The 27,019-nt window shown below is 43.3% G+C and overlaps 1 protein-coding gene across 1 annotated transcript in view; it reads right to left on the minus strand.

The window, feature by feature from the left end:
* Positions 1-410: 410 nt before the first annotated feature.
* The window catches only part of angpt4 (angiopoietin 4), a gene marked incomplete at both ends in the record, with an annotated part of 37,786 nt that continues 11,177 nt past the window's right edge, over positions 411-27,019 (minus strand). Inside the window, 9 exons of the mRNA XM_080495358.1 lie at positions 411-571; positions 2,179-2,312; positions 2,403-2,569; positions 2,657-2,758; positions 3,368-3,480; positions 3,589-3,736; positions 4,260-4,344; positions 10,201-10,322; positions 10,411-10,566. Of these exons, the coding sequence (XP_080351484.1) occupies positions 411-571; positions 2,179-2,312; positions 2,403-2,569; positions 2,657-2,758; positions 3,368-3,480; positions 3,589-3,736; positions 4,260-4,344; positions 10,201-10,322; positions 10,411-10,566 (1,188 nt within the window). The remainder of the gene's footprint in view (positions 572-2,178; positions 2,313-2,402; positions 2,570-2,656; positions 2,759-3,367; positions 3,481-3,588; positions 3,737-4,259; positions 4,345-10,200; positions 10,323-10,410; positions 10,567-27,019) is intronic.

The following is a 27,019-nucleotide window of genomic DNA, read 5'->3' on the forward strand; positions in this document are numbered from 1 at the left end:
AAAGAAATTAGTCATCGAGAAATGTTTGTGGGGAAAAAAACGAGATCCAGCCAGTCGAGTCCCCTCCAGGAGAGCCAACAAAGAAACTGCAGCTTCAGAAAGTTCTTCCATCTTGCTTCCCTCCCAATCGACCTGCTGCGATCCAGTTCGGAGCAGGAAGTGGAGGTGGCAGAGTCAACGGGTGTTCATCTATCAGATGGATCGACGTGGTTTCCAGGCAGCCTCCGTCCTCTGTCGGATCCAGGAAGGAGAAGTCGTGGCTCAAAACTGAGTTCAGGACTCGCTCCAGCTTCACTGGTGAGACTTCCCGTAACGAGTCTCCCAAGATCCTTCAGAATCTGGTTTCACCATCGTGACGCCGCACAGAGTTTCGCGTCGGAGCACAGCAGGGTGCCGGGCGGTCGGCGTGGTCAGAAGTCGTAGGGTCGAAGCATCATCAAGGTGGAGCGCAGCGAGTAGCTGGGCCCTCTGAAGTGGTGCCACTTGATGCCGTTGAGTTTGCGGATGTTGTGGCCGACGGTGTAATAGATCCCGTTCAGGTTGGAGAAACCGCAGGCGTCAAACCACCAACCTGACGGGAAAAGAGGCTCTGATCAAACACTTTACAGGAACTCAGAGCTTCAGAGGGAAAAAAAACAAACAAACGAGAGAAAAGTCCTTTGAATTTGTTGAAGCGAACATTTAAAATGCATTTCCTGTTCTATAAATCTGTTCATGAGGTTACCAACTCTTGTAATACCATGTTGTACCACCAGGTGGTGCAATGCGTCACCGATTGTGAAGTCATGTTTATACGAGAACGATCTGTTTGTTTTTCTCCTTTAACTTTATTATTATGTATATTTACAGTGTTTTTTCATTCCTGAAATATGACACGGTATCCAGTCTGAATTTGTAATTAATGACTAATGCGCCACACACATAAAAACTACCTAAAAAAAATAAATGTAGATTAGGTCAAATCCAACATAACCGATTTCCTATAGGTTGATAAATGATGCTGATATGATCTCTAAGTTTAGGAGCAATTCTCGTTTTTCATCGAGGAAAAACATTTTTTTTTTTCCTTTCAATTTCATGTTGTCTCAGCTTTGACTTCTGTCCTTTGCTCACGTAATCATCTTCGCCCTTTCTCCTATCCTCTTGCATTTCTCCATAAATTGCTGTGATTTTATTTTTAAATGACCTTCAGGAACCTCCGTTTTGTCCTCGGGCTGTTGAAAGTTTTTGCAGAAACAATTAAGTTAATCTGCGACCACGACCCGATGGAGCCGAGGCTGAAGATGTGTTTGTGTTGGCGCCGACCGGAGGAGACAAGGAGGAGACCAGGAGGACACCGGAGGCTGAGGGACGCAGATGTCTGAAGGGCTACGAGCTTCTTGTAGGAAAAAAAAACACTTCATCCGAATATTAAAGGTACAGTAAAGTACGAAGACGCAACTTCTTGGGAACGGCTCCCAGAGTGGAACTTTTTGAAAACACTCCGACTTCATCGTCGTGTAAACGCAACGTTTCCAAAATGCTAATTTGGTACGGGTACCGCGGGTCGAGCTTCACTCCGCGGCCGATCGAAAACGCAACAATTATTTAAAGTCATCGTTGCTGTGTGAGCAAACGTTTCTCCATGTTGGTCGTCTTTCCTCCCTTCGATGAAATATCCACTTTGTAAGTTTTTCAAGTTGCCCCCCAAAAAAACACCCAACAGCACCCACTAGTGGACCATCGTGAAAACAACATCGTCTTCAGCGTTTCTGCCGTTTACATGGAAAATGTCCATCGTTTTCCAAACGCCAAAATGTCGTTGTTTGAAAAATGCACAGTCAATGCGTTTTAACTTCATAAATGGAACTTAAAATAGGAAAATCCCAGGGGACTCGTTTCCTTTTTAATGAAAAGGAAAAAAAAAAAAAGTTAAACATTCTGGGAACATGAGCAGAGGGAGGCGGAGGGCTAAGGGGTAGGCGGATGGCTAAGGGGTAGGCGGAGGGCTAAGGGGTAGGTGTAGGGCAAAGGGGTAGGTGGAGGGCTAAGGGGTAGGCGGAGGGCGAAGGGGTAGACGGAGGAGTAAGAATAGAATTGGGATTGGCCCTTAATCACAACCGTCAAAACATTTATGTGAGATTCCTGACGTCTGCCGAGGCAGTTTGTTCTGCCGCAGTGCCGTGGACGAGCCGGTACCTCCGGTGAGCATCAGGGCACATTTGCAGTGGTCGCAGTTGTCGTTGTCGCGGTCTCGGGTGCTGAAGCCGGTCCCGTGTGCGTTCAGGCTGCTCTGCCGTCCCGCCGTTCCGCTGTAGCCCCGCAGATACATCCTGACGGGGGGGGGGGGGGGGGGGGCAACACAGGCCAGTGAGGCAAACTGTGGAGTTTATTGGTTGTTTTCTTTCGGTAGCGTGTGTTACCTGTACTGCTGTCTCTCACTGGTCAGGCTGAAGCGGTCGTACTGGGCGTACGCCGAGTTTCCCTCCCAGTCCCGGAGCTCCACCCTCAGAGAGTACTGAGCCTGAGAGCTCAGCTGGTGCAGGACCTCGTTACCCAGCCAGTGTTCCCCGAAGATCTCCCCGAAGCCCTGCGGGGGGGACGAGGACGGGCGTCAACACAGTGGCTTTTCCCACCTCCGACTGACCTCACCCCCCCTCGGAGACAAGCAACCCACCGTCCTGTACTCCCCCCAGCCCCTCTGGAAGTCCACGCTGCCATTGAAGCGCCGCTGGAAGACCGTCCAGCCTCCGCCGCTCGTCTCCATGTCACAGTACACCTTCAGGGGGAGAAACACACACACACACACACACACTCTGTGGACTTCATGTGTGGGAGATCCTCTCCTCAGATATGAAGTCTGCTACCCCCCCCCCGACATCACATGGCTGCACGTACACTCACCTGCACTGCCTGCACTCCCACGTATCCAACAAGACATATCTGCCCGTGTGATCATATTTATACTGTGGAATACCGTAATACATCACGGTACACCACCGCAGCGGGTAATATTTTACACGTCGGTGCTGTTAGTGATAACATGTCACACCCCCAGAGGGGAGGAATGGATTAAGAACATCGTTAAAACGTTAAGACCGCGTTACGATAAAGTATGTATACTGTGTACTTTATTCACACTGTCCCAGATATTTCTGTTCTATCATCTCCTCAATCAACTCGAAGGAAAAATATAATAATACAACATGGTACGAATGTAGTCAATGTGAATATAATTATAATATTGTAAAATAATTGAGATTTGTGTCAGAACTTAACGGCACTTTCATTAAAAATAGGGTATAATTGTTTTGGGAGTGTGTCTCAGTAAACCTGTTAATGGCGAGTAAATGATCAGTATATGTGGATGATCTGATGTTTTTTTTACCTGCACAGGTTCCGTCTTGTTCCCGATGTAGATGTGATACAAGCCGCTGGTAGAATAACCCGACCTGTAAACATCTGCGCAGTCCTTCCACATGTGGCTCCAGTGAGGCGAGCCTGCGGCAGACGCCAGCAAATAAAAGTCCAACAATCAAATGAATTGTTGGTCACCATGGTGATGAGTGTGTGTGTGTGTGTGTGGGGGGGGGGGGGGGGGGGGTGTACCTGTGGTGCTGGTCACCATGGTGATGAGTGTGTGTACAGACTCCAGGAGTTGGGCCTGCTGCCGCTGCAGCGCTGTGTTGTTGCTGCTGGCGACTTTCAGCTGCTTCTCCAACGACTCGATTGCCGCCGTCTGAGTGTTGACCACCGACTGACAGGACGGAGAATCACAATCACACTCTCATCGCAGCTCAATTTTTATCTATTCCATCTTAAAATCAAGAGGGTATTTTGATTTTACTAAACTTCGGGCTTCCAACTGAAAGACCTCATGTTTTCTCTGATCAGTCGCCGTTGAAAGATCTTTAAATAGTTCTTAGAACTTTTTTTTGATGATCTATTGAACGTTTAATTATAGCCCTAATTCTAAAACAAGCTGGGACACTGAGTTAAAGTAACACAAACTGAATGCAGTAATTTATAGATATCCTAAATCCATATTTTATTCCCAAATAAAACATAAATCATACATAAAAAGGAAAACATTTCGTCATGTTGCTGAAAATAACAAACTCATGAAGTTTGTGAATAAAACAAACAAGGAGAGTTTAGCAGAATGGAGAAACTTCGCAACGTGTTTTTAATTTTTATTGCAACAAAGAAACTTTTCAGGGATCTAGTTCAAAACAAACTAATGTGGTTAAATTAAGATAATTATTTTAAACGAAGTGTACCTGCAGTTGTTTCTTCTCCTCTCTCATGTCCTCCAGCTCTCCTTTCTGCCGAGACTCCAACATCTGAACTTTACTCTCCAAAACGCTGAAACAGACACACAAGGTCTTGATTTGACTGGAAATAAGATATTTAAACGTCTGTGGTCATTTAGATTCCATTCTCATAGTTTCATCAAACCCTCTAAAAATTATGATATTAGAATTATTTGAATTCATGTCAGCAGATTTTTTTTCGTAGATTTTGTATATAAATGTTCTCAGGCTGCAGGATATCAGGCAAACATGCAAAATAAAATTTCGAGTATGTGCAATTACGATAGGATTTACAATAAATACAAACTCTTGAGCAGATGATCTTTGAAATCTGACATCATTTACCCAGAGACACTGTGATCCTGCAGAATCTCATAATGTAAGTAGTTGATGATCTAAAGGCGTCAGGATGTTAATAGGATGTTTGAAGTATTACTACATTATATAGATAGTCGGTGAGAACGTGCCCAGGTCACACATTTCAGAATCTTCGATTTATTTTTAAAGTGCTATGACACTAACGTCACACTAGCTGCTCCTCTTGGACATATAATGGTGCCAGGTTGATTTACAGTAAAAGCTTTTAAAGTTGCAGCTCGGGCCAGAAAGAGAAGCATTCTGGGAAATGTAGGAATCGCATGTTAAATGAATGAAGCATCACTAGGCCGTTCATATGAACAGGAGGCGGTGAAACACCGGCGTGGTATGCAGGGAGGACACAAACCCAAACTGTAAATGTCCAACAAATGTGAGCGTAATGAAGCTCAGGTTGGAGCTACTGAATTACTCCCCCGAAACCAAGATGAATGACCTGAGTCTTGGTTCCTTGTGCCAGATGGGAGTGCTGTGCAGATCTGTGCAGCTGAGGCAGCAGAGGCTGAAAATAGCCTCCAGCCCACAGATACATCAACAACGCTCCCGCCAAAACCAATGGAACCCGCTGAAGGCGCGGCTTCACGGCGGAGTGAGGGACCAGAGAAGTGGGTGAACGTCCCGTTTGAAAATGAGCCTTTTAACACTAATATTCCCAAGAGGAGGTCACAATCTGGGTGTAAGTATAACATCAGGCTGGTGATGCTAAAAAAACAAGATATCTGATGGTGGCAAAAACAAAAGAGCATGACTCAAGCCCCGTTTACGCCAAATCTGTTTAAAAAAAAGAAAAAAGGAGTGTGTTTATACTGCAGCCGCCTTCACAGTGACAACGCTGCAGTTAGTCTGCCGGACCACTGGAGGGCGCTGCTGCTCGATTTTGTCATGAAACCACACAGACGTGTTCAGAGAACAATACGCGAAGGAAATGGAGAGAACCCGACATCCGTATGGACTGATAAGGAATTGGACGCTATCAGGGGTGAGTCTCAACTATTAAACTACTGATATGGACGATAAAAATAGAATACAGACGGCGAGTCAAACCACGAAGTTCCGCCATGTTTGTTTACAAGTGGATGAGCAGAAAGAACGAGAGTGAGGGGGACAGATATGCGCATGCGCAGGAAGCGCGCCTCAGTTATCCACCTTATTCCGCCCCGCCCACTTTTACTTCTGTCCCTCACTTCCTGTTTGAAACGCACTTCCGGTTACAGCGAAATCGCATTCATTTCTACGGAGAATTACTGGGAAGACTTGCGTCTAAAATATCACATAAGGTAGGTTATTTTGCTTCAAATGTGCTATGATCATGTACACCAACGAGTAAACGATGCATTGCTTGTGTTGATAGTTTGAAAACGACTTTGAGGTGTTTATATAGCCCGTTTGCCGGTCAGATCGCCTCCCTTCTGTGTGCTCAGTACGGAGCGACCTCTTCACTGAGGAGAGCAAACAACAACAATCTGGAGGATTCTTAAGTGTGGAAACACAATATTCCATATAGAGGTTACTTTATTACAGACTACAGTCTAAATCAGAGTGTGTCCAGTGCTACATGCTGTCATTATAGTGCCGCAGCGCGGAGTTGGTAGTGTTTACAAGACGACAAGGCTAACGCAGCCGGTCGAGCGATTATTAAGCCGCGTCTTGCTTAGGATATTAAGGAATCTATTAAACAAACCCAGCGACTAAAAACTACCCACAACATGCTTTGTAAAGATAGTGGTGGTGTAATGTTTCAAACGTAGTAGTGTTTGTACGTAATATTCACACTCATCTAGTAGCCACTAGAAAGACACAGACAGCTGTTAAATCATTTGATAGTTGTGTTGTTTTAAAAGATTTTAATTAATGCTCACTACCATCACCTCAGGCTCATACATTTGATGATGATAGTGTAGTCTAGTCTATTCTAAAACTGAGAACAGTAAAGCATGAATGTAAAAACTAAAGTACAGCTACTTTATCTTATTATACTTTCTGTTGCACCAATAGTCTGTTATATTTTATTTCCATTTGTAAAACTTTGTTTTTCTGACTCTGCTAATTCCTTGTCTTTCACTGTCTGTCACAGAAACATGGAGAGAACGACATGGGAAGAGACCACACATGCACTGAGGAGCTCAGGAGGAATATCTTTGGCTCACCCTAGAGATATTTCAGAGCGGGTGGATGACATGAGAAGATGACCGGAAATAGTATATGCCGACATTTTTAATTATTTTGTTGTTATTTTCATTTAAACGACAAGCAAAATAATTCACACTTTATATGAGAGGTTAATTCTTTTAATGTACAAATAAACAAAGCCTACATTGGCAACACCACTTGGAAATAGGTTTGTTTTTTTAATAATCTGTTCATGTACATTATGACCTGCTTGAATTGTCTCCCTGGGCAGCCAAGGGATGTAACTCCTCAGCTTCTCCTCCATGATGTCGAACCACAGCGATGTAATCTTGCTGACTTGTGACTGTGACACATGAAATCTTTCAGCAAGGTCATCCTGCAGCAAATTTAGGCGGAGCTTCATCAGTGACATAAAGATCTGATCATGAGCGTCCATCTGAAAGGAATTTTTGTAATCTTTTGTCAGCTGATCAGCCAAAAAACCAAAACCTTCCAAGGGCAAACCAGTGTACAGCAGGCTTCAGTGATCAGAGCATAGCAGTTGTCTGTACAGTTCAGGGACCTGAACACTGTGTTGCCTGATCACATTTAAGTGGCTGGTCTAATATTGGCCCAGTAGCTGTATAGTGGTGGTCAGGAGGAAGTGAAGGTGTTTCTTCTTCATGGGTATCGTCTTCCACAGCACAGGTGGCAGATGCAGCTTAAGACACAGACAAATTCAATTAGTTTTTAAGAAATTATACAACATTTTTTGATTGATTTTTTTACCAGAGGTGGATAGGGTAGAGTATAAAAATGTATACTTAAGAGTAACGTTATTACAAAACAATAGTCGGGATTACTCACTGTGATACCACCACCAAAGCAAGAAAAACAATCATTTTGGAAGCAGTGCAAGACACAGAAGTGGTTTTATATTGTGAAAATAAAGCTTATTAACAAAAAGTATTCAAATGCATTACAGGTGTATTACTTTAGGGTGTCAGAAAATGACTCATAAACGTACAAGTTTATGAAAATGTTGCTCAAGTTAACTGCAGCGAGCTAGTGTGAATGTAGCTAGCTAACAGTGTACTGCCCACCTCTGGTTTTCATGGTTTAACAACATGTTACATAAAACACATCACATAGTAACTTAACATAACGTTATTGTTTTTGATTGGAGATCAGGCCTCGTCAAACGGCTTGTTTAAAGTCGATATCAACTTACTTGATGGTCTCACAAGCACCCGACGAGGTTTCTTCAGAGGAGCGACGTAGCCCAACCATTTCTCTGGGTAAGGATGTTCAGGTGGAGGTTTACCATCCACAAAGTGAAAAGAGCAGACGAAAGGTAACCGGCGGATTCTTTAAATTCAGCGCCTTCAGCCAAGCTCGCCGATCCTCGTCCTTGGTAGGGGGGCGGTGCAGGGTAAACACAGGACCACAACACTCAGACCTCTTCTTTTGGTGCTCAAAACAAAGCTGCGACAGAGTTAGCTTCCTTTTTATCCAGCTATTGTGACAACCACGCACTGCGCAATTAACCCCGGCCATCTCTGATAGCTTTAAACTAGCTTAAAAGTACCTTAAAATTGGAAACAATTCAAGAGACTGGTATCGCAAATCAAGTAGCGCGGGGCTAAACCGGAAGTGTGATTACGCGCATGGCGGCGCCCACGCAAACTTCCGGAATAAGGTCAATAGTCACTCCACAGATCAGCCAAATGTGGTTTATTTCTTCACTTTCGTTTTCATTTAAAGCCAGAATACTTTTGGCTTCACTCTTTTTAAAAAAAAATCTTCACACCAGCTACTATGTCAAACTACTGTAAGACCTCCATATGTCCTAAAAGCAGAAACAAAATATCGATGGAACTGTACAGAGCATCAGAATTTCCTGATACCTGTGAGATCACATGTCTGGTTCATGTTGATTTGGAGCCCGAAGGAACTCAGATGAGAGGGGGGTTTTTTCCCTCCATCTTTCTGTATCACGTTTCCAACAAATGAGCGATGTCACTTTTCATTGGCAGGTGGGCCTTTTGGTCACATTAGGAGCAGAAACACATCATCAGCTCCCGGTGGAGATCGCTTCAACATGCCGGCCTGCGCCTGAACGAGGAACCCTTCGTTAGCGTGATGCAGACTGATGGGGAGCCGCTGATCCGCGACGGCCTGTGGTTAGTGTGTGTGTGTGTGTGTGTGTGTGTGTGTGTGTATATTTAAGTATGTTTTTACCCGCTGTGTTAGGCATCCATGTGTCATTAGTTTGCTTTACACAGTGGACACAATTAGCAGTTTAGACTCCAAAAATCGCAAAGATACGCAGCTGAAATAGTGTGTGTGGGTGATGTTTGTTATAAGAAGTCATTCCTATTAAAGAGCCGGTACAACGGGAGGTTATTCTGAGCAAAATGTACCAAAAGTCCCCTGTTGCTCTTACAGAGATAAAATGAAATGATAATAAAAGGGTGGCGTTATAGGCACACACACTGCTTTCTCTCTTTATACTGCCTTGTAGACACAAACAATAAGCCAATAAACAAGAAGACCAAGTCCTGATAATGTCAGTTTACAGAACTTTCCTCCATGGACATATTTTACACCTCTTTTCTCCCGTCCCTTTAAAACACACTCTCTTTTTGTTGTCTATTTCAACTTTAAATTCTGCTGTGGAGATTTTTCTTTGTGGAGACATTTCTCTTGCTCCGTCAGTCAAATTCAGTGGTAAAAGACGTCTTTCTGAGGTACAGTATCAGCTTTCTGCTGTCACATAGAGACATCTAGTGGTCACATTGAGAATTTCCTCTGAAACTCTTACAAAATAGAGTGGCTACCACACTGACCTCACAAAATGTAGGCGTTATATAATATCTGTTCCTGTAAGCACACAACCTGTGAGATCATTTCTCTGATAATGTCTCATGTTTCCGCTGCACTTTATGATGAAATATGGCGAAAACGTTGAGATTCCAAATATTGGTGTTTCCTGGCTTAAAGCAGCTGTGGACGAACCTCCACCATCTGTAAGGATTCTGTTTCAAACATTCCCACTGATAAGCGTCTTGACGTTTCTCCTTCGTAATTTCGAGTCAGGGGATCATAAGATTACAGAAACCGGTCACTAAAATGAAGGTGGAGAGAATAAAAGAATGAAGAATAGAACTATGTCGTCGGCGTAGAAACAACATTCCATGGAGTCATTGTGTTGGATTACATTTTAACTTCGTAAAATAACCAAAAAGTGTTTGAATCGACTTTCAAACCAACTTTAAGTTCCAAAACAGTCGTATTTTTATACAGTTCATGAGGCCAGTGCTTCTCAAGCTTTTTCTGAGTGAACTCGCAGATCACGTCCAAGGTGGAAAACGACTGCGAGTGAGAAATGAGCAGATGAAATCCTCGCAGGTGGAGGTCCCACCTGTTCTTGTCTCGGAGCTGGTTGATCTCGGAGGTTTGCAGCAGCAGCTCCTTTTCCAGCTTGTTGGTGGACAAGGAATTCTCCAGAAGCTGGATCTCGATTCGAGAGGTGTGGTTCAGCACCTGGCGGCGGCAACGGAGGGGGGAAAGACGAACGATCGTAAGCGACCATTTGCAGCGACGGACGGAGAGCGACGCTCCTCCTCCTCACCTTCGCTTCGACCACGTTGAGTTTGCGCGTCTGCTCCGCCGTGTGCGTGAGGAGGTTGGTTCCGATCTCCAGCATGGCGGCCGTCTGGTTGTGAACCGCATGCGACTGCAGGCTGGCGACGTCGCGCCTCGCGCTCCTCTGCATGAAGTTCTCCAGCTGCAGGTCGAAAAAAAAACCAACAACGTCATTTTGATTGGACACGAGAGGAAGAGGAGCGAAACTTCTAGTCGTGACTTTCTGGAACACAAGGCTTTCTTCAGATGTCGCAGGTGGAACTTTCAGTTGTTATTTTACTGCTTCATTATAAATGTGCAAAATATCAAGTTGTGACCATGTTGTAAAGGTTTTAAACCAAAAATCGCATAAAGTGTGTTTATTATAGGGTCACACAGTGGTGCAGTGGTGGTTTGTACTTTTGCTTCACACTCTTATATATAATATCCCAGGTTCGAGTCCTGCCTGGAGTCTACATGTTCTCTATAGGAGTTAGTATGTTAGTACAAGTACAAGCATGTGGAGTTAGACGTGTTGATGTTATCAGACATATTGAAGACTCAGCAAAATAAAAAGACCACATTTTAAACTGCAAACAGCAATATTGGAGAGAGAGACACTATATTTTAATAAAGTCCACAATTGAAGTGAGGAAATGTCTCTCAGCATGATAATATTCAATAAATATAAACGGCACAGATGTTTTGCTACAAAGGGAATAACATTATACATTAAACTTCTGGCATGAACTGTTTAACATCTAGAAACCTGCTGACTATTCAATATCCATGAAAGTAAACAGACTTCAGTACGTCCTCGTACGAGATCAGCTTCCACAGTTTGCTCCTGGTTTTTAAATGTGGGAACAAAGCTCCGGGAGATCAATGACTTCCCCGCTTGTTTGTAAAATTAGAGCGAGTTTGTTTGAGTCTTTCCAGAGCCGCGACGGTGGCTTTTCTGTAACGTGAGCAGTGAAACCACCCACTCAGTCCCCGAAGCGCACCAAATCAAACAAGTCTAATGAAACATGTCCGGAGGGTCCGGCGGTATAAAGACGGCAGGTCTTTATATCTCTGGGAATATCAGAGGATGCCCGCTCGCACTGCCACGCCGCGAACCTTCAGACCCCCACAAATAAATAAGCCGTCAGCCCGGACGTCACTGGGCAGCGCAGCCGGCTGGTAAATATACCGCTGCACCAACAAACACCCGGCGCCCCCGGGGGACGGGCAGTTACCCACGAGGCAGAGTTCAGCTCGTTACACCACATCGGATCACGTCGGGCCAAAACTGGACCAGATCGAGGCACAAAGCACGAGATTCAGCTACGTTCAATTCAACTAAACTATAATTGTTCGTTGTTTTTTTAAAACTCGTCTTAAAACCCATTTTTATTCTTTGGCTTTTACCTCAGCGCGAGACTCTGCTCTGGTTTTAGTGCCTTGGTTTTTTTTGTTTGAACTTTTGATGTTTTCTTTATTGTTTTACCATCTGATTGTTTTTATTGCTTTAACTTTTTTTTAATTGTTTTTATTGTTTTAATGTTTTTATTTTGCCTCTTGTATTTTCATTTCAATGTACAGCACTTTTTCTCAGCTACGGCTGCTTAAAGCGCTTTTTAAATAAAGTTGCTGTTAAGTTGAGTTGAAATTTAAAAAATAAAATTGACAATAAATCTATTTTTTACAACAAAATAAAAAATATAGGGTTAGGGTTAGGTTTTATTTCAAGTTGAGTGGAAATAAAAAAATAAAATTGACAATAAATCTATTTTTTGCAACAAAATAAAAAATTAAAAATAATTTAGAAAATTAAAAAAAATTATAAAGGAGGAAAAAAATAAACCCCCTTCCCAAATTTAGAGTGAAATTAAATTCAAATAAAAAAAGAATTTCAAAGCAAATATCTCATTAGAATTTTTTAATAATAATAATAATACTAATAATCTAAATTAAGATAAATAAAAGTGAAGAAATAAGTAAAAAAACAAGTTAAAAATCAACAAATAAAATTATATTACTAATTGGATATTTGGGGAAACAGCATCAGCTCAGAGCTTCATGTTTTGATCATTGTGATCTCAGAGCAGGTCCTGAAAACAAACCAACAGAAGATTAAAAGGGTCAAAAGACTTTTGTATGAATCCAATCAGATTTGAGCTGTGACTCGTTTTCGCCTCACAAATCAAAGTAAAAGCAGCGGATTTTCCTCAGTTCAGCTCCACTTCAAACAGACGTCGCTCTGTTCGGGCAGAAACAGTCGACCGACACGTTATCGTACATCAGAGGGGCTCCGGGGGCCTCCGGGGGCCTTCGGGGGGCCCCAGTGCCAGAAACAGACCTGGAACAAAGAGGTGGAAAAACCGTCCCGTGTTGTGACGTTCATGAAATGATCAAACGGGGAGAAAGTGGAACGACATTTAAAAAAAAATCTTCTGCACAGATTAAAAAAAAAAAAACTCCACATGGACGCTGCGACGTCCGACCAGCAGAGACAGACAACAGAAACACAGAGATCCAACCCAACACGTTCCACACAAATGTGTGTGTACTCCCATTATTAACGTTTATAGTGTTGTTCTATACGTGTATGTGTGCGTTTTTTCCCCACAGTTTTGGGGGATTTATTCGGAAACAGTTAGTCGTTAACATGGCAAAATCTAATCGATTGTTATCTATATGATGCTAAATCATCCCTGAACATTTCATGCAATTCGGGTGAGTCGATTTTGCGAAAAGTTGTGGGAAAATCCTTACATACAAACCAATGAGTTTTAAAAAGAGTGAATCAGTTCTTCTTTTTTTTGTGGTTTGTTTCTTAGTATTTGTTTCTCAGTATGCCGACTTTTTAATTGACCCTCACATCCTGTGCGCACGTACACACACACACACACACACACACACACACACACACACACACACAAACACAATTAGCTGTGTCCGAGTGCAGGAACAATTACAGCGTGCAGCAGATCTGAGCAGCCTCACGTACGAAGCGCTCGTTCCTGAGACGGTAACTCAAACCACATGTTGGCTTCGCTGTGATCTGCCCCCTCTGGGTGACTTCACAGGGGGGAACGTGTGTGTGTGTGTGGGGGGGGGGGGGGGTTATATATCACCAAACAGCCCCGATAACAGGCCAGTAGCAGCGATACAGATCTGGGGTAACAAGTGCACAGAGTGAAGGGAATCGTCAGCGTTTAACCTGTTTGCCTCCACTAAAAGTTTTTTTTGTTTTTATTTTAATTTTGCAAAACTTTTCCGTGAACTTGACGAGGAAAACCAACCGTCGATGCCTCAAACACAAACCGACTATAATGATCGTTTTGATCAGTTTTATCTCTAATGATAGAAACATTAAAGAAAACCCACAGATCTTTAAGGCTCGTTTACATGACAACTGTGCTTTTTTCAAAACTGCTCTGAAGGTGGAAACTTTTGAAAACTGTCGGAGAAATGCTGCTACTGCAGTAGTAAATAGTTCTTCTGCACATGCTCAGTAGATGGACAACAACAACAACAACGTTTACCTCCAGAGGGTCGTGACTCCCAGTTCATATTCTCCTGGGACTTGGTGCTTTTATTTTGACAGTCAACGTGATAAAAATCCAACTTGGTCGCCTGTTCATCCGTGTGCTCGCAATTGTTTGATTGTGTGTGTGGTTTCAATACGCAAACAAACCGCACCCACTAGTGGTCATACAGGAAAACAACAATTTTCATGTAAACATGAAACTTTCCTGAAATTAAAGTGCAAAAACGATGAAACAGTTGAAGCGTTGTTGTGTAAAACGGGAACTCAGCGGTTCATAACCTGCAAACAGAAAGTTCCACTTCCTCCTCCAGTTACGTGTCAAATTCCTCTTGCAAACACGTTCAATTAAAAGATTTTCAAGGACGTCCAGGAGAAATTCAACCTGTTGAGAGATTCCATTTGGACATTAAGTTGTTAAATGCGGTGTCATTTTGGCCGGTTTTACTCTGTCCAACATATTTTCATGACGTGTTTCTAAATCTGACTTCACTCACAAAAGCAATAAATCCAAATGTTTCTCACCGACTCTCGTCAACGTTTCACACAGCGACGTACGAAGGCTCCGACGCTCCTCCACCTCCATGTTTCTTCATTAGTTTCCTCTTCGGGCGTCACTTTTCAACAACATCCGCAGTATTTTGACACGGAGAGTTTATTCTGTGAGTCTTTAGGCGTGTGTGTTTTATTTTGACAGCGTGTCCATCAGGATGTGAGCGTCCAGATGTTCTATGGACTGCACGGTGTGTGTGTGTGTGTGTGTGTGTGTGTGTGTGTGTGTGTGTGTGTGTGTGTGTGTGTGTGTGTGTGTGTGTGTGTGTGTGTGTGTGTGTTAGAAGAAGAGCTAACATCCAGATTATAGAGGATCTTCCTCCAGCTAACGCTAAAGTTATTACTACTCTCGTGGTGAAAGTACACACAATAACAAAAACCTGAATCGATTTGATTCTGTTGCATAAACATATAGAAAAAAACCTGATAATAGATTAATTCGTCCACCAAGATTATTTTTAAATACACAACGTTACTTGTACGAAATGCTGACATGCAATAAGGTCCATTGCATCTCAATTTATTGCACATAATAGAAAATAGAGTTCCAATAATAATATATAAAAAAAAAAAGGAAAGTTATTAAAGGATTACTTGGAGGTCACTTCAGTATTGTATAATTTCTTTTTATTTTCTTAATTGCACAGTAAATGATTATTTAATTGCGTGAGGAAAGACTAAAATAAAGTCACGAGCTGTTCTCTGCTGTTCGCTGCAGCTTCATGTTGTTTCACTCGTCGGCGCCATGTTTCTCTCACTGCAGCCGCTTTTAAGCACATTTTTGTACTTTTACATCTTTTAACTGCAATCGTGCTCTATATTGAACCTGGCCTCGCGTTTTTTCCCGATAAATCCTTCATGACCCTCTGAATTGACGACTTGCTGTTTCGTTTTTCTTGATTGCATCTTTCGTCACCGGTTTCGATTTCACCACTTCTTCTTGTTTCTTTCGTTGATGAGCCAAAACTGTGACAAAGCCCTGATGAAAGGCTGAAACCATCAGAGTCGCTCCGTTCCAGGTTAATCTGCCGCTCTCCTGCCGACCGCACACGTCTGGAGACATTCCTGTCCTCGTGTCAGATGATAATCTGGTTTACTCACTGGTGAATGAACACGATAAACACTGTTTTCATCCTCATACAATGTGTGTTTCTTCTCTACCATACCAATGTGGTGCAGCAAATGTGACTTTTAAATGGTGAATGGATTTCACTTACTCTGCACAAGTTTTCCCCAAAAGCTCTTCACACTGTTAATCACATTCACCCATTCACACACACATTAACACTCCAGTCTGTTAATGTTCGCTGGACCGACTCCAGTTTCATTTCAGAAACATGTTCACGTCTACATGGCAATGTATTAAAAACTATGTAGTTTGCATGCCGGGCCAGCAGAGGGCGCTGTTGTTTGTTTTTATAATGAAACCACACACACACACACACACACACACACACACACAAGCGCATAAACATTAACTTTGACCAGAACACATTCAAATAGACCAACGACCAAGTTGGATTATTATCACGGTCATTATCAACTATAAAAGTACCAAATCCCAGCAGAATGTAAACGGGGAGTCACGACACTAGCGAGATAAACATCTACTGAGCACGTGCAGAACAATTATTTGCTACGGCCGTAGGGCGCGTGTACTAGCAGCATTTTCAGAAAGTTGCATTTTGAATTTGAGCGTTTTCACTGGAAAAAGCCCGAAAATGAGCACACGGGTGAATTAAAATATATTTTTTTAACCTCTTTTCTTTCCTCCCAGACATCTGGCTCAAAATAGTGGAGAGGCCTTCAAAATAAAAGCATGGGGCATTTTCTGCTCTTGATTGAAAAATCAAACACATCTCTGATGAATTAAAAGCAGGTCTGTAAACTTGAAGTCTTGATATCCAGTCTACACCTGTTGTGACTGTTTGGAATGTAAACTAAAGCGTATTTGTTCATTTCGATGAATTTCTTTTACACTTACGATAAATTCCAATCTTGATCATATGTTCTTGATCACACATCTAAAACCTGTTGTACGTGACCCTCTGGGGGGGTCCGGCCCATCGCTTTATTATGAAGTGATTTATTGTTGCGCGTTTAAACATAGCAGCCCGAAGCGTCTCTGTTGTGTCCATCAGTAGGACGTCAGGGTCACTCGGGTCCTTTAAATCCTTCACGGACCTCACAGTTGCTTGTTTTGGTACCACGCAAAGAGTGCAATGGAAAAATCTCCAGGGGACGCCGCATTCGCTTTAGCCTCTCTCTCTCTCTCTCTCTTTTTTTTTTTTATCAAAGCACTTTGTGTTTATTCTGGCCGTCTGCAGAAAACCTGTCACAGCCTTAAAAAAAAAATTTTTTAAAAGCCCCCGAGAGGGACGAGGGTGAGCACCACTGTGTAAAATGCTTTTGACTGAGAGTGTGACGACGAGGTCTGCAACTTTCCGAGGACATGATTTTTTTTTTCTTCCCAGTCAGATACTAATCTGGGCTTCAATCAGGTCCTGGCTTCGCTGCTACTTTCTGTTATCGGTCAAACTAAAGATGCTAAAACGTCTCAAATCTAATTGTCCATAAGTGTCAAATTTCATTACAATGTGTTTTTTTTTTTTTTATGGAGTCACTTCATTGTCCAGGCCGTGTTTTTTAGATTAAAAACTCGAAAATTAAATCAAGAACAGATGCAGTTTTTTTTTTTTTTTGTTTCTTTTTAAACTCAGGAGCTGCAAACTGACTTTTTATGGGAAAAGTGAACTTGTGAAAGAGGTAGGAGTGGGAAACGGGCGGAAAAGGACCCTAGTTAGTCATGCTATTTGGAATCTGGTTCCCACAGGACGTCGACAAACACAAACACATCCTGAATTACACAAAGTCAAGCTCGGCACCAGATTCTGCTCCCGAGCAAAGTCCCTGTCTCTGTTTGATGTGTTTGGAGATTTCAGGAAGAGATCCTCCGTCGTATATTGTACCTGGAAGACAATCGGTCTATATTAAACCCTGCAGGTACCTCACACGGCAGATCTAATCATTCGAGCAGATCTCGGCTGAATTGGACTTTGGGAGCGGGGAAAGTTTATTCAGTTGGTATGAAACTTTAAATCAAATTTTTTTTTTTTATCATTTTGAGCTTTCTTGGTCGGATACAGAAGAAATATTGACCCCAAGTCAACATTTCCAAGCGTGACTTGACCTTCGTCTGAACAGTCGGGTTCAAACTGAAGGTAAAAAAGAATCTGAAGCAATCAACAACTACAACCCAGGAAGAAAACCAGCTATACCACGATATTGCCAAAAGTGTATGTTCGCCTGCCTTCGCATGCACATGCACTTGAGTGGCATCTCGTTCTTAATCCAGAGGATTTCATATGATGAGGTTTAAGGGTGTGTTTTGGAGAGTCTTTGACCCTTTATGAGGTCCGACACTCAAAGGCCTGGCCTGCAGCCTCTGCTCTAATTCATCCTGGAAGGGATTCTCCCGGGTCAAGGTCTGGATCCAGTCAGACTGGATCATCCAGGTCTTTATGGATCTTGAATAGTCTGCATGATGCTTTTTTTGATTTTAGCCCCGGAAGTGATATACTTTTGGCAATATTACGTCTGCCGCAGACAATCTTTCGTTACGCAACCGAACGCTCGTGCCCCTGGTACGTTTTCTTTATTTGTTCCTTTCTTGATTGGCTGATTCAAGTTTTCTCTCCGACCAACAGGAACCTGACAAATCTGAATGTGGGAAAGAAATACTGTGTTTAAGGAGATATTTGTGCCCAAAAATGAGCACATGAGTCACATGTGACTGCCGACTGCTTCAGTCAACACTCCACAATGCTGTAATATGCTGCGTTATTCTGGTTGTGCCCGTTGGCGATCCGATCTTACACAGAATGAACCGTGATCGTCTTTTCTTTCCACCTGACGATCTGCGGCCCCTCTGAAGTCTTCGTCAAATGTCTTTCAGCAGATACTGAGTGGACCGATGCAACAAAGGAGCCTGACGTGCAAATTTCCGTGAAAAGTGTTAGGATGAAACCCAGACCTGAAATATAAACTCTGAACCCTCGCCGTCGCCTCGAACCCTACAACCCTACAACCCTACAACCCGACCCCGCCGCCGCCGCCACACGCCGTGAAGAACCTCCAGCCTGCGAAGCCTTTAAATTCTCATCACAGCCAGAAACACTCACCACGAAGTCTGTAAAATAAACATTCAAGTGACGGGGACGGATAAGAAAAGGGAACAAAATTGAAAGAAAAGAAAACAAGAGGAAAGAAAAGCTTCCTGCGTGTTTAACATCCAGTTTATCACAACTACATGTGTCTGTGTGAGTGTGAGTGTGTGTGTGTGTGTGTGTGTGTGTGTGTGTGTGTGTGTGTGTGTGTGTGTGTGTGTGTGTGTGTGTGTGTGTGTGTGTGTGTGTGTGTGTGTGTGTGTGTGTGTGTGTGTGTGTGTGTGCGTGTGTGTGTGTGTGCGTGTGCGTGTGTGTGTGAGGATGAATAAGTAAGTGAGAGGACGTGAGTAAATCCATTGACCACGTACGTCTCAGTTAAAGCGCCGGGTCACCAGACCGGCCGCGACAAATATCTCAATCCTCTCACCACAATCAGGACCAGATGGGCTGAATCAACACAGAGGTGTGTGTGTGTGTGTGTGTGTGTGTGTGTGTGTGTGTGTGTGTGTGTGTGTGTGTGTGTGTGTGTGTGTGTGTGTGTGTGTGTGTGTGTGTGTGTGTGTGTGTGTGTGTGTGACCACGACTTCCTGACGTTTTCTGCTCTTTTAACAATAAAGCAACGTTCAGACGACAAGACAAGACACATTTTACGAAATCAATGAAGGGACTAGCTACGCTAATTTTAGTGAAGAAATGTTGTTTCTGAAAAGTTTTGTGTTTATACGGCAACGTTTTGAAAACGAAAAGGGCGGAAAGGCTGAAAACTGTGCAGTTACCGTGTTGGGCCATAAGTGGGCGCTGTTGTTTGTTTTTGTGAGGAAACCACACACACACACAGACTTAATACAGACTTTTGTATGAACAGACAATAAAGTTGGAATTTCTATTGTAGCGACTCTCAACAATAAAACTATGAAGTCCCGGGAGAATATCAACTGGTCGTCACGACACCCCGGAGGCTACCATTGTTATCATTATCCACCTACTGAGCATGTGCAGAAGAACTATTTATTATGGCTGTGGTGTAGCACCGTTTCCACGACGACGAAGCTTGAGCGTTTTGGAAAAGTGGTTTATTCTTCGCGACCTTGCGCACCGCTTTCATGTAAACCGACTAAAATGCAGCAAATTTTTTTTGAAAATATTTTCATTTGAAGAGCTTGTCATGTGAACGGGGGTCTAAAGCCGTCGACGATAAAATATCCTGCCGTCCGTCCGTCTGCGCGAGGGGAAAAGTCCCGCAGGAGACAAGTGTTCCTCCGCAAAATAATAGAAGATTTCAAAACTCGTCAAAGAACACAAACACGAGAAAGAGTTCGATTGGATCGCGGATGAAGTCCGAGGCGCAGAATCGGATCGGAGAGGCTGTGGAAAGGTGCAAGACACATAAACAAAGTGCAGCCGTGGTGGTTTCAGCTCCCGCTCGTCCAGAGCTCACGCACTCGCCCCGGCCCGCGCTGACAGACGAGGCCGTAACGTCACCTGCAGGTCCCAATCCATTCACTACCACAACAAATAAAGTGGCGGTGTTTTATATTAATGAGCCGTCACGCAGCAGATGGCGCTGGACGGACGCCACCGGATGACGGATTCATTAACTGGGTGATGGACGGAGTGGACGGAATGAGTTTTGGGGAAGAAAAGAGGATTGCGGTTGTGAATGTTTCTCCTCAGCGGCGCAGGAAGAGACGTTCAAACTGACACGGTTTGGGTTCAACAACATTCAGTTTCATCTGCTGTGATCACTGAGAGAATAGAGGATTGACACAGTGGGGAGAGTGAGTGTGAAATTTACGTCACGATATTCCAGAGATTATTATTTTTTAATGCGTTTCAACGTTAGACACGTAAAATAATAACACATACACGCCTTTTACCACCTGATTAAATGGAAAGGATTGACACTTGTTGGTTGTTGGAGGTTTTTTGGGGGGTATTTTTCTTATTATTGACTGATTAATTAATTATTATTATTTATGTTTTTTTATTTTACCTTTTATTATTTTATTTCTTTATTTTTTGTTAATGTAATTTTTTTTATTAGTGTTTTGTTTAGTTTAGGTCAGTTATGTTCTGTATGCGTTCACCTTGTGGTGTTGTATTATGAAATAATACAAAATTATTGATTCGGGCAGGAAAAAACAATCTGCTGGTGCTTTTGCTTTTCCTTTGCTAGTGATAGTAGTAGTAGTAGTAGTTGTTGTAATAATAATAATAATAGTTTTTCGGGTCCATCAAATACAAAATGCAACAACAAATAAAAAAGAAAAAACAAGGGGAGGAAGACCAAAGGGTTTAGTGAGGTTAAACTCATTTTGCCTAACTCTGTACATGATGTACACAAAGCTGCTGAAGTTGGAGTAACAGAACCAAAAACAAAAACCTGCATTTCCTTTGCCAATTCCTGAAAAAAAAAAAAAAAAAAAACCTAAACTGTCCTCTAAGGGAACACAGCTACTTTTAATCTCATCCTTCCTGGCCTCCATATTTTCTCAAGTGGTGAGCTTTATAAAAAATGTTTTAAAGGTATCTGATTTTTTTTTTTTTTTACGTTATAAATCACATGATCATAAATGGAAGTTTCATTGTTTCTCATTATGACAGAATATGGAGCACGTTACACTGGGTGCACGGTAACACAGGCTATTAAACAGTACTTTACATTTGTTGACTTGTCCTATATTTTCTCAGTTCTTTTTGAACGCCTCATAGGAATCAGAGACGGACACGGGATCTTGTGACGACAGCGTCCTCACTGGGGGTCAGTGGTTTGAGAGCTTCCAAGAAAGCTCGGCGTGGTTGTGGTCGGACTGGCTCCGGGCCACTGGGAAATCTCTCCCTCTTCTCCTCCTCCATCTCTCCCTCCCTCCATCGCTCTCACCTCCTCACTTTCATCAGCTCTCCCTTTTCCAAATCCCGTCCCGACATCTTTATTGTCGTCCGCCGCACGTCTGACAACCTCGAGCTGTGCTGATTCTGTCCTCCTCTCCCTCCTCCAGTCTGTTGTTATACACCCCACCCCCCTCCCGCTCTTCTTCCTCCTCCTCTTCATCTCGTCTACCCCTCCATCCGTCTGTCCTCCCTTCGCCCTCGGCTTGTCCACTTCCATGGCAACTGAATCCCCCCACAATGCCAACTCACAGCTGACAAATGAGCCTTTAAACTGGGATCTGGAAACAAAACCAAGGAACACACACACACACACACACACACACACACACACACACACACACACACACACACACACACACACACACACACACACACACACACACACACACACACACTGAGGAGGAGTAGCTGATAAAAGCCAGTCTGCCTCACCAACAGATTTGGTGGCCTTTTGAAGAGAAGATAAATCTCACTTACAGTCTCTCCCTCCTCACTATTTGTCTTCTGATGTCTCACAATTTGGCTCGCTGCCTCAAACCTAACACCCCCATACCCCCCCCCCCCCCATACCCCCCCCCCCCCCCCCCCCACACACACACACACACACACACAGGCAGCTGCAGTGGGAAATTAAACACGACAATGTTCTGTTCTTACGGTAACAGATAAGTTTTATCTGTTACCGTAAAACCGTAAAATCCAGTTTCCTGGAGGCGGAGCCTAATTACGTCGTTACTCCAGCTAACGCACAGATTATAGAGCATCTTCCTCCCACTGACTGACGTAACTCCAGATGACCTTAATGAGTGAATCAGTCAATAGACGGTGCTGACGACTGTGCTAATGCTAATGCTAAAGCTGACAACACGACAGACATATCAACACCGGAGGAAACGTTACTCAGTAACTAGTTACGTTAGTAATTACAGTTATTAGAAGTCATGAGTAAAAGACAAAAGTGATCCCATTATATAGTGATTTTGGGGGGAAAAATGCAACTCCACTCATTTCTGTAAGTTTCAATCTGATGGTCAAAGATCTGGTCTGCTGATCAGATCAACTTTTGCATGAGTAAAAATAAATATTTTCAAGATATTGACTGAGGTCCAACAGCATCAGAAAATCAGGAGTGAATAGTTTGAAAGCCATGAATTACAAAACTCTCGCAATATACGCTCAATTATACTTCATACAGACCATTTTTAAAGGCAACGCGTATAATTCCTACTTCCACCTAGCAACCCAGCATTAATATGAGAAGCTTTGAAGATCGCTGTTGTATTATAAGATAGAAAAAAAAACCAAAAAACAGGTGACCATGAAACTCTGTTAGTGACGCTGCTGTAGATTTAGACTGCAGAGACTTTTTGCCACCGAGACGCGGGCCTGAAAGGTTATCGTTGACCAGAACTTCAGCACTTTATGACGCGGTGAGACGGAGCAGCTGTGACTGAGTGTTACCAGAACTTCAGCGAGTCCTCGGTTGGCCTCACACATCACAACCAAACACACACACACACACACACACACACACACACACACACACACACACACACACACACACACACACACACACACACACACACACACACACACACACACACACACACACACACGCACACACAAAGAGAGTGAAACGACCCGGGCCGCGATGTGGACGATACAGTGAGACGTTATCTCGTATCTCCTTGTTGCAGCTGTCCAACTCTGTCCAACTCTGAGACGTCGTTCTCTGTTTACTCGGGGACGTGTTGGTGGTCGTCTGAGGTTTTTCACTGTATTACAGCCCAGCCGGTAAACAAGACGGACCCTCACCTGGACGTCCACAACAACAACAAGAAGCTGCTCCTCAAACCGCCGCAGGGCTGAAGAAAAGCAATAAACCAGCAGGAAGGATGGTTTCCCTGGAGGGGCCGGACACCTGCCAGCTCCAGTTACAGAGATGAACTTACTGAGGAAGCTGACTCTGTTTATTCAAACCCTAAAGCCTCCTTGATGAGATTACTGCAGCCACTTGAGGCCAGAGTATGTTTGGATGCAGTGTTTGTTACTCCCACTGCCCACGTATCTAAAGTCCTTCATGACGGGATGAAACTCAAGTTGAATCAGGATTTTTTGCTTGACCTTTCACGATTCTTTCGCAGTCATTCTCAGAAATTATGATTAATCTATGTGCACTTTGTGTTTTTTAAATAAGATGAATACTGATAGTGAGATGAGAAAAAAAAGAGGCTTCCACTCTGACACAGTTAAGACATGAACCAGAATTCACATACTTCCATGCATGCAGTTAAAAAAAGCTACTTGTCATCCGTTAGTAAGATGTTGCCCTCATTTTTTAATTTCCACTTGTTTCGTATCAAATCTCCATCGTCAGCCCTGTGTTTACTTAAAAACACACAAGCCAGGAACATTAAGGTTAAATAACTTAAAATGAGCATGTGTTTTTATTCACTCAAACTATGAGACACTAACTTTCTGATAAACTCTTCAGAATGTACCTGGAAAAGATAGAAGTACTTCCTGTGAAGGCTTGCATCAGGAACAGGCGGAGAGTTTCTCTTTTTGTTCTTTCCCATGCAGTGATTTTAAGCTACTGTTACTTTTGCCAAAGGAACGATGTGCCTTTATGGGCAAAAATACATCGCTAGTCATCCTAAGTCCTCGAGATTTTACAAATAATGAACTCGTCATGATAAGGGATGACTCCACTGGCGTTTTCCGAGCACCACTGTCGCGTAAATTCACAATCAAAGGCAACTAAAGCTTGACACATACGTCAATCACATGACTCATCCCAGCCATGCTACTTAAGGGTAATATATTTCCTTTTCTCATTTCATTTCGGAAGTGAAAAATTAGATGGATCAATATGATTAATGGATTCTGTGTGGATTCTGCAGGTAGAATTCCTCAGCATCTTGGAAACTAAAATCCTTCTCTCTGCTTCAGCAACCAGGATGAGTCAGAGAATTACGAGCCAATCGGAGGCCGGCCCTCAAAAGGTAAAGACCACATAGTATCAATGGAGAGAATTATTACTCTCCATTACTGGGCGTAATACACCACCGCAAGTCAGCTGTGCGTTATGTTCCCCGAGCCGACAATTCGCTATATTGGGACGAATTCAGGCAAAATTAGACGGTGGCGAATAGTGACGGTCATTATACTCATATGTTAGAGGCTTTCGGCAACACGTCCGCTATTTTTTTCAGCCATCTCTTCTGAAAATTGACCGTCGGAATGACGGCTGGACGCCTAAAACCACGTCTGGACTCTAACCTGTCGCCTGTGCCGTTTCTACCATCTGATCCTCTCCCCCTTGTCGTTTGTGCTTTTAGGTTGAAGAAAAAACAGCCTTGTATTTTTGTGGCCTAATCCCGTAATCCCGTGTCGAAGGTTCCACTGTGTCCATCCAGACGGGAGACACAGACACCGAAACCTCTCTGATCTGTTTGTTGTTTCCCCCTTCGAGACGAACGCTTCCATTACGGAAACTTCCACGGGCCAAACAACAAACCGGCCGTCCTGCGATACGCACAATTCAATATACAGAGAGCGTCTCTCCAGACGAGCTGTAAACACTTCCTCCCAGCTGTTTGTTCATGTGGTGCAACTCTTGACTAAAACAACCCCGCTTCGTATTCCGCGTGCTTAACGTGTAATTACCTGGAGGCGCGGGGTTAAGGCTACACTTGATTGCGCCACCAGATTCCAGCCGATTAATTATGTGTTATCATAAAGTTAAGATTGAGCCTGAAGTGGAGTTTCTGTTTGCTTTGCAATTCAGACTCGGAGCAGGCTTCCCCCAAACTGGGCCCGAGTGCTTTGACCCGGCTGGTCGGAGGGAAAGAGCAGCGGCGGGACAAAGGGAGAGATTCCTCTCTCGGGCTCACGGAAACAAAGCAGAGACGAGGGCGAAGACGCTGGGAGGCAAGCGACGGGCGGCGAAACCTCGAAGGACGTCTGACGGCACTCGGATACGTCAAAAGGTCACACCGACGCCGATTATGCTCGTTTTACGCGGGTTTTTGCCTTTCGAGGTTTTGCATTTCCGTCGTTTGACAACGGTTGTCCGTTTTCACAGCTGAAATATCGGAAGTGACGTTGGGCCACAAGTCGCAGTAGCAGCGTTTCTGCCATTTACACGGCGCGTGAGCGTTTCAGAAAATTTGAATTTTCTGTCGTTTACACGACAAAGGAGACGGAACGTTTTCAAAAAACGTTTGCTTTCAGCAGCTCAGACCACCGTCGTCGTGTAAACTTGCGTTGAAACATTGAAAACTGAAATAAACTGAATTCTCAGTATCTACTTATAGAATGTAAATCACTGCCACACAACTACCATTACTGATCTATGAGTGATTCCCACCTGTAAACGTTGCACTCCTAAAAAGGCACGACTCCTTTTTCTTCATTTGGACACTTTGCCCCGAACAGAATATATATTTTTTTTAAATTTCAACAATTTTCAATAAAATTCCGTAAAATAGATTAGTGCCGTCCTGTCACACTCAAAAGAAAATATTTTACCATCATTTTCAACCTACATTGTTAAAGAAAGATATTTACAAATGAAACCATTATGTCTGTTAATACAAAATAAATAAAAACCTTTCCGATAATATTTCCACGTTGCAACATTAAGAAAGTCTAAAAGCCACGTTTGCCGTTCACAACATACAGAGTATTAATTAATCATCACGCTTTGATACAAACGTCAGAACGTTCCGGTTGTTGAGCCTATTTATAGGTTTCATAAGTGTGAATCGGCGGAGTGTGGAATTCTCCGGCAGAAATTCTTTTCTCAGTGTGAATCCCGAACCCTCAGCTGCGTCGCTTATTTGTGATGCTGAAAAGGTCCGAGCGTGTTAAACTGTAAAAACAAGCATGCCTTAGCTGACGATGTGCACCGTCTCAGTTGTATCCCTTTGGTCCGGTCTTGAGGATAAATTCTCGGAACAACAGCGGGAATGTTTCACTCTGCTCCGAGCAGACTGCTTGAACTGTACGACCATCCAGCCACTCAGACTGAAAATCCCTCCAGTCTAAAAAAAAAAAGAAAAACTACTGATAACCCAGAGATCATAGCATTTTCTGCATATTACTACTACTTCCCTTTTGGATCCCTGCTAGACAAAGCCGGGACCCCAGCAGATACTGAAGTGTAGGAGGATGTTTGATTAATGGCGTGAGGGGTTCCAAGTCTGTACAGCACAGATAGCGACATCCAGTCCAACATCCAGACGGGAGCAAGTTCCCGATCGCCGGAGGAAAAGTAGACTTGATATCGGCAGAAAACACATCAGGAAGTTGATCGCTAACGGCGCACAGTGAGGGACAGATGTATGTGAGCTCTCCATTTACCAGGAATACCCAATATTGTGGTGTGTGTCAAGCAGAATATACTGGGAGGCGTCTGTGCCAATAGAACCTGGCATGTAATCCCTCCAGTGGAGAAATGAACAAGGAAA

This window comes from Blennius ocellaris (genome assembly GCF_963422515.1).
Source record: "Blennius ocellaris genome assembly, chromosome: 4".
Lineage (NCBI taxonomy): Eukaryota > Metazoa > Chordata > Actinopteri > Blenniiformes > Blenniidae > Blennius > Blennius ocellaris.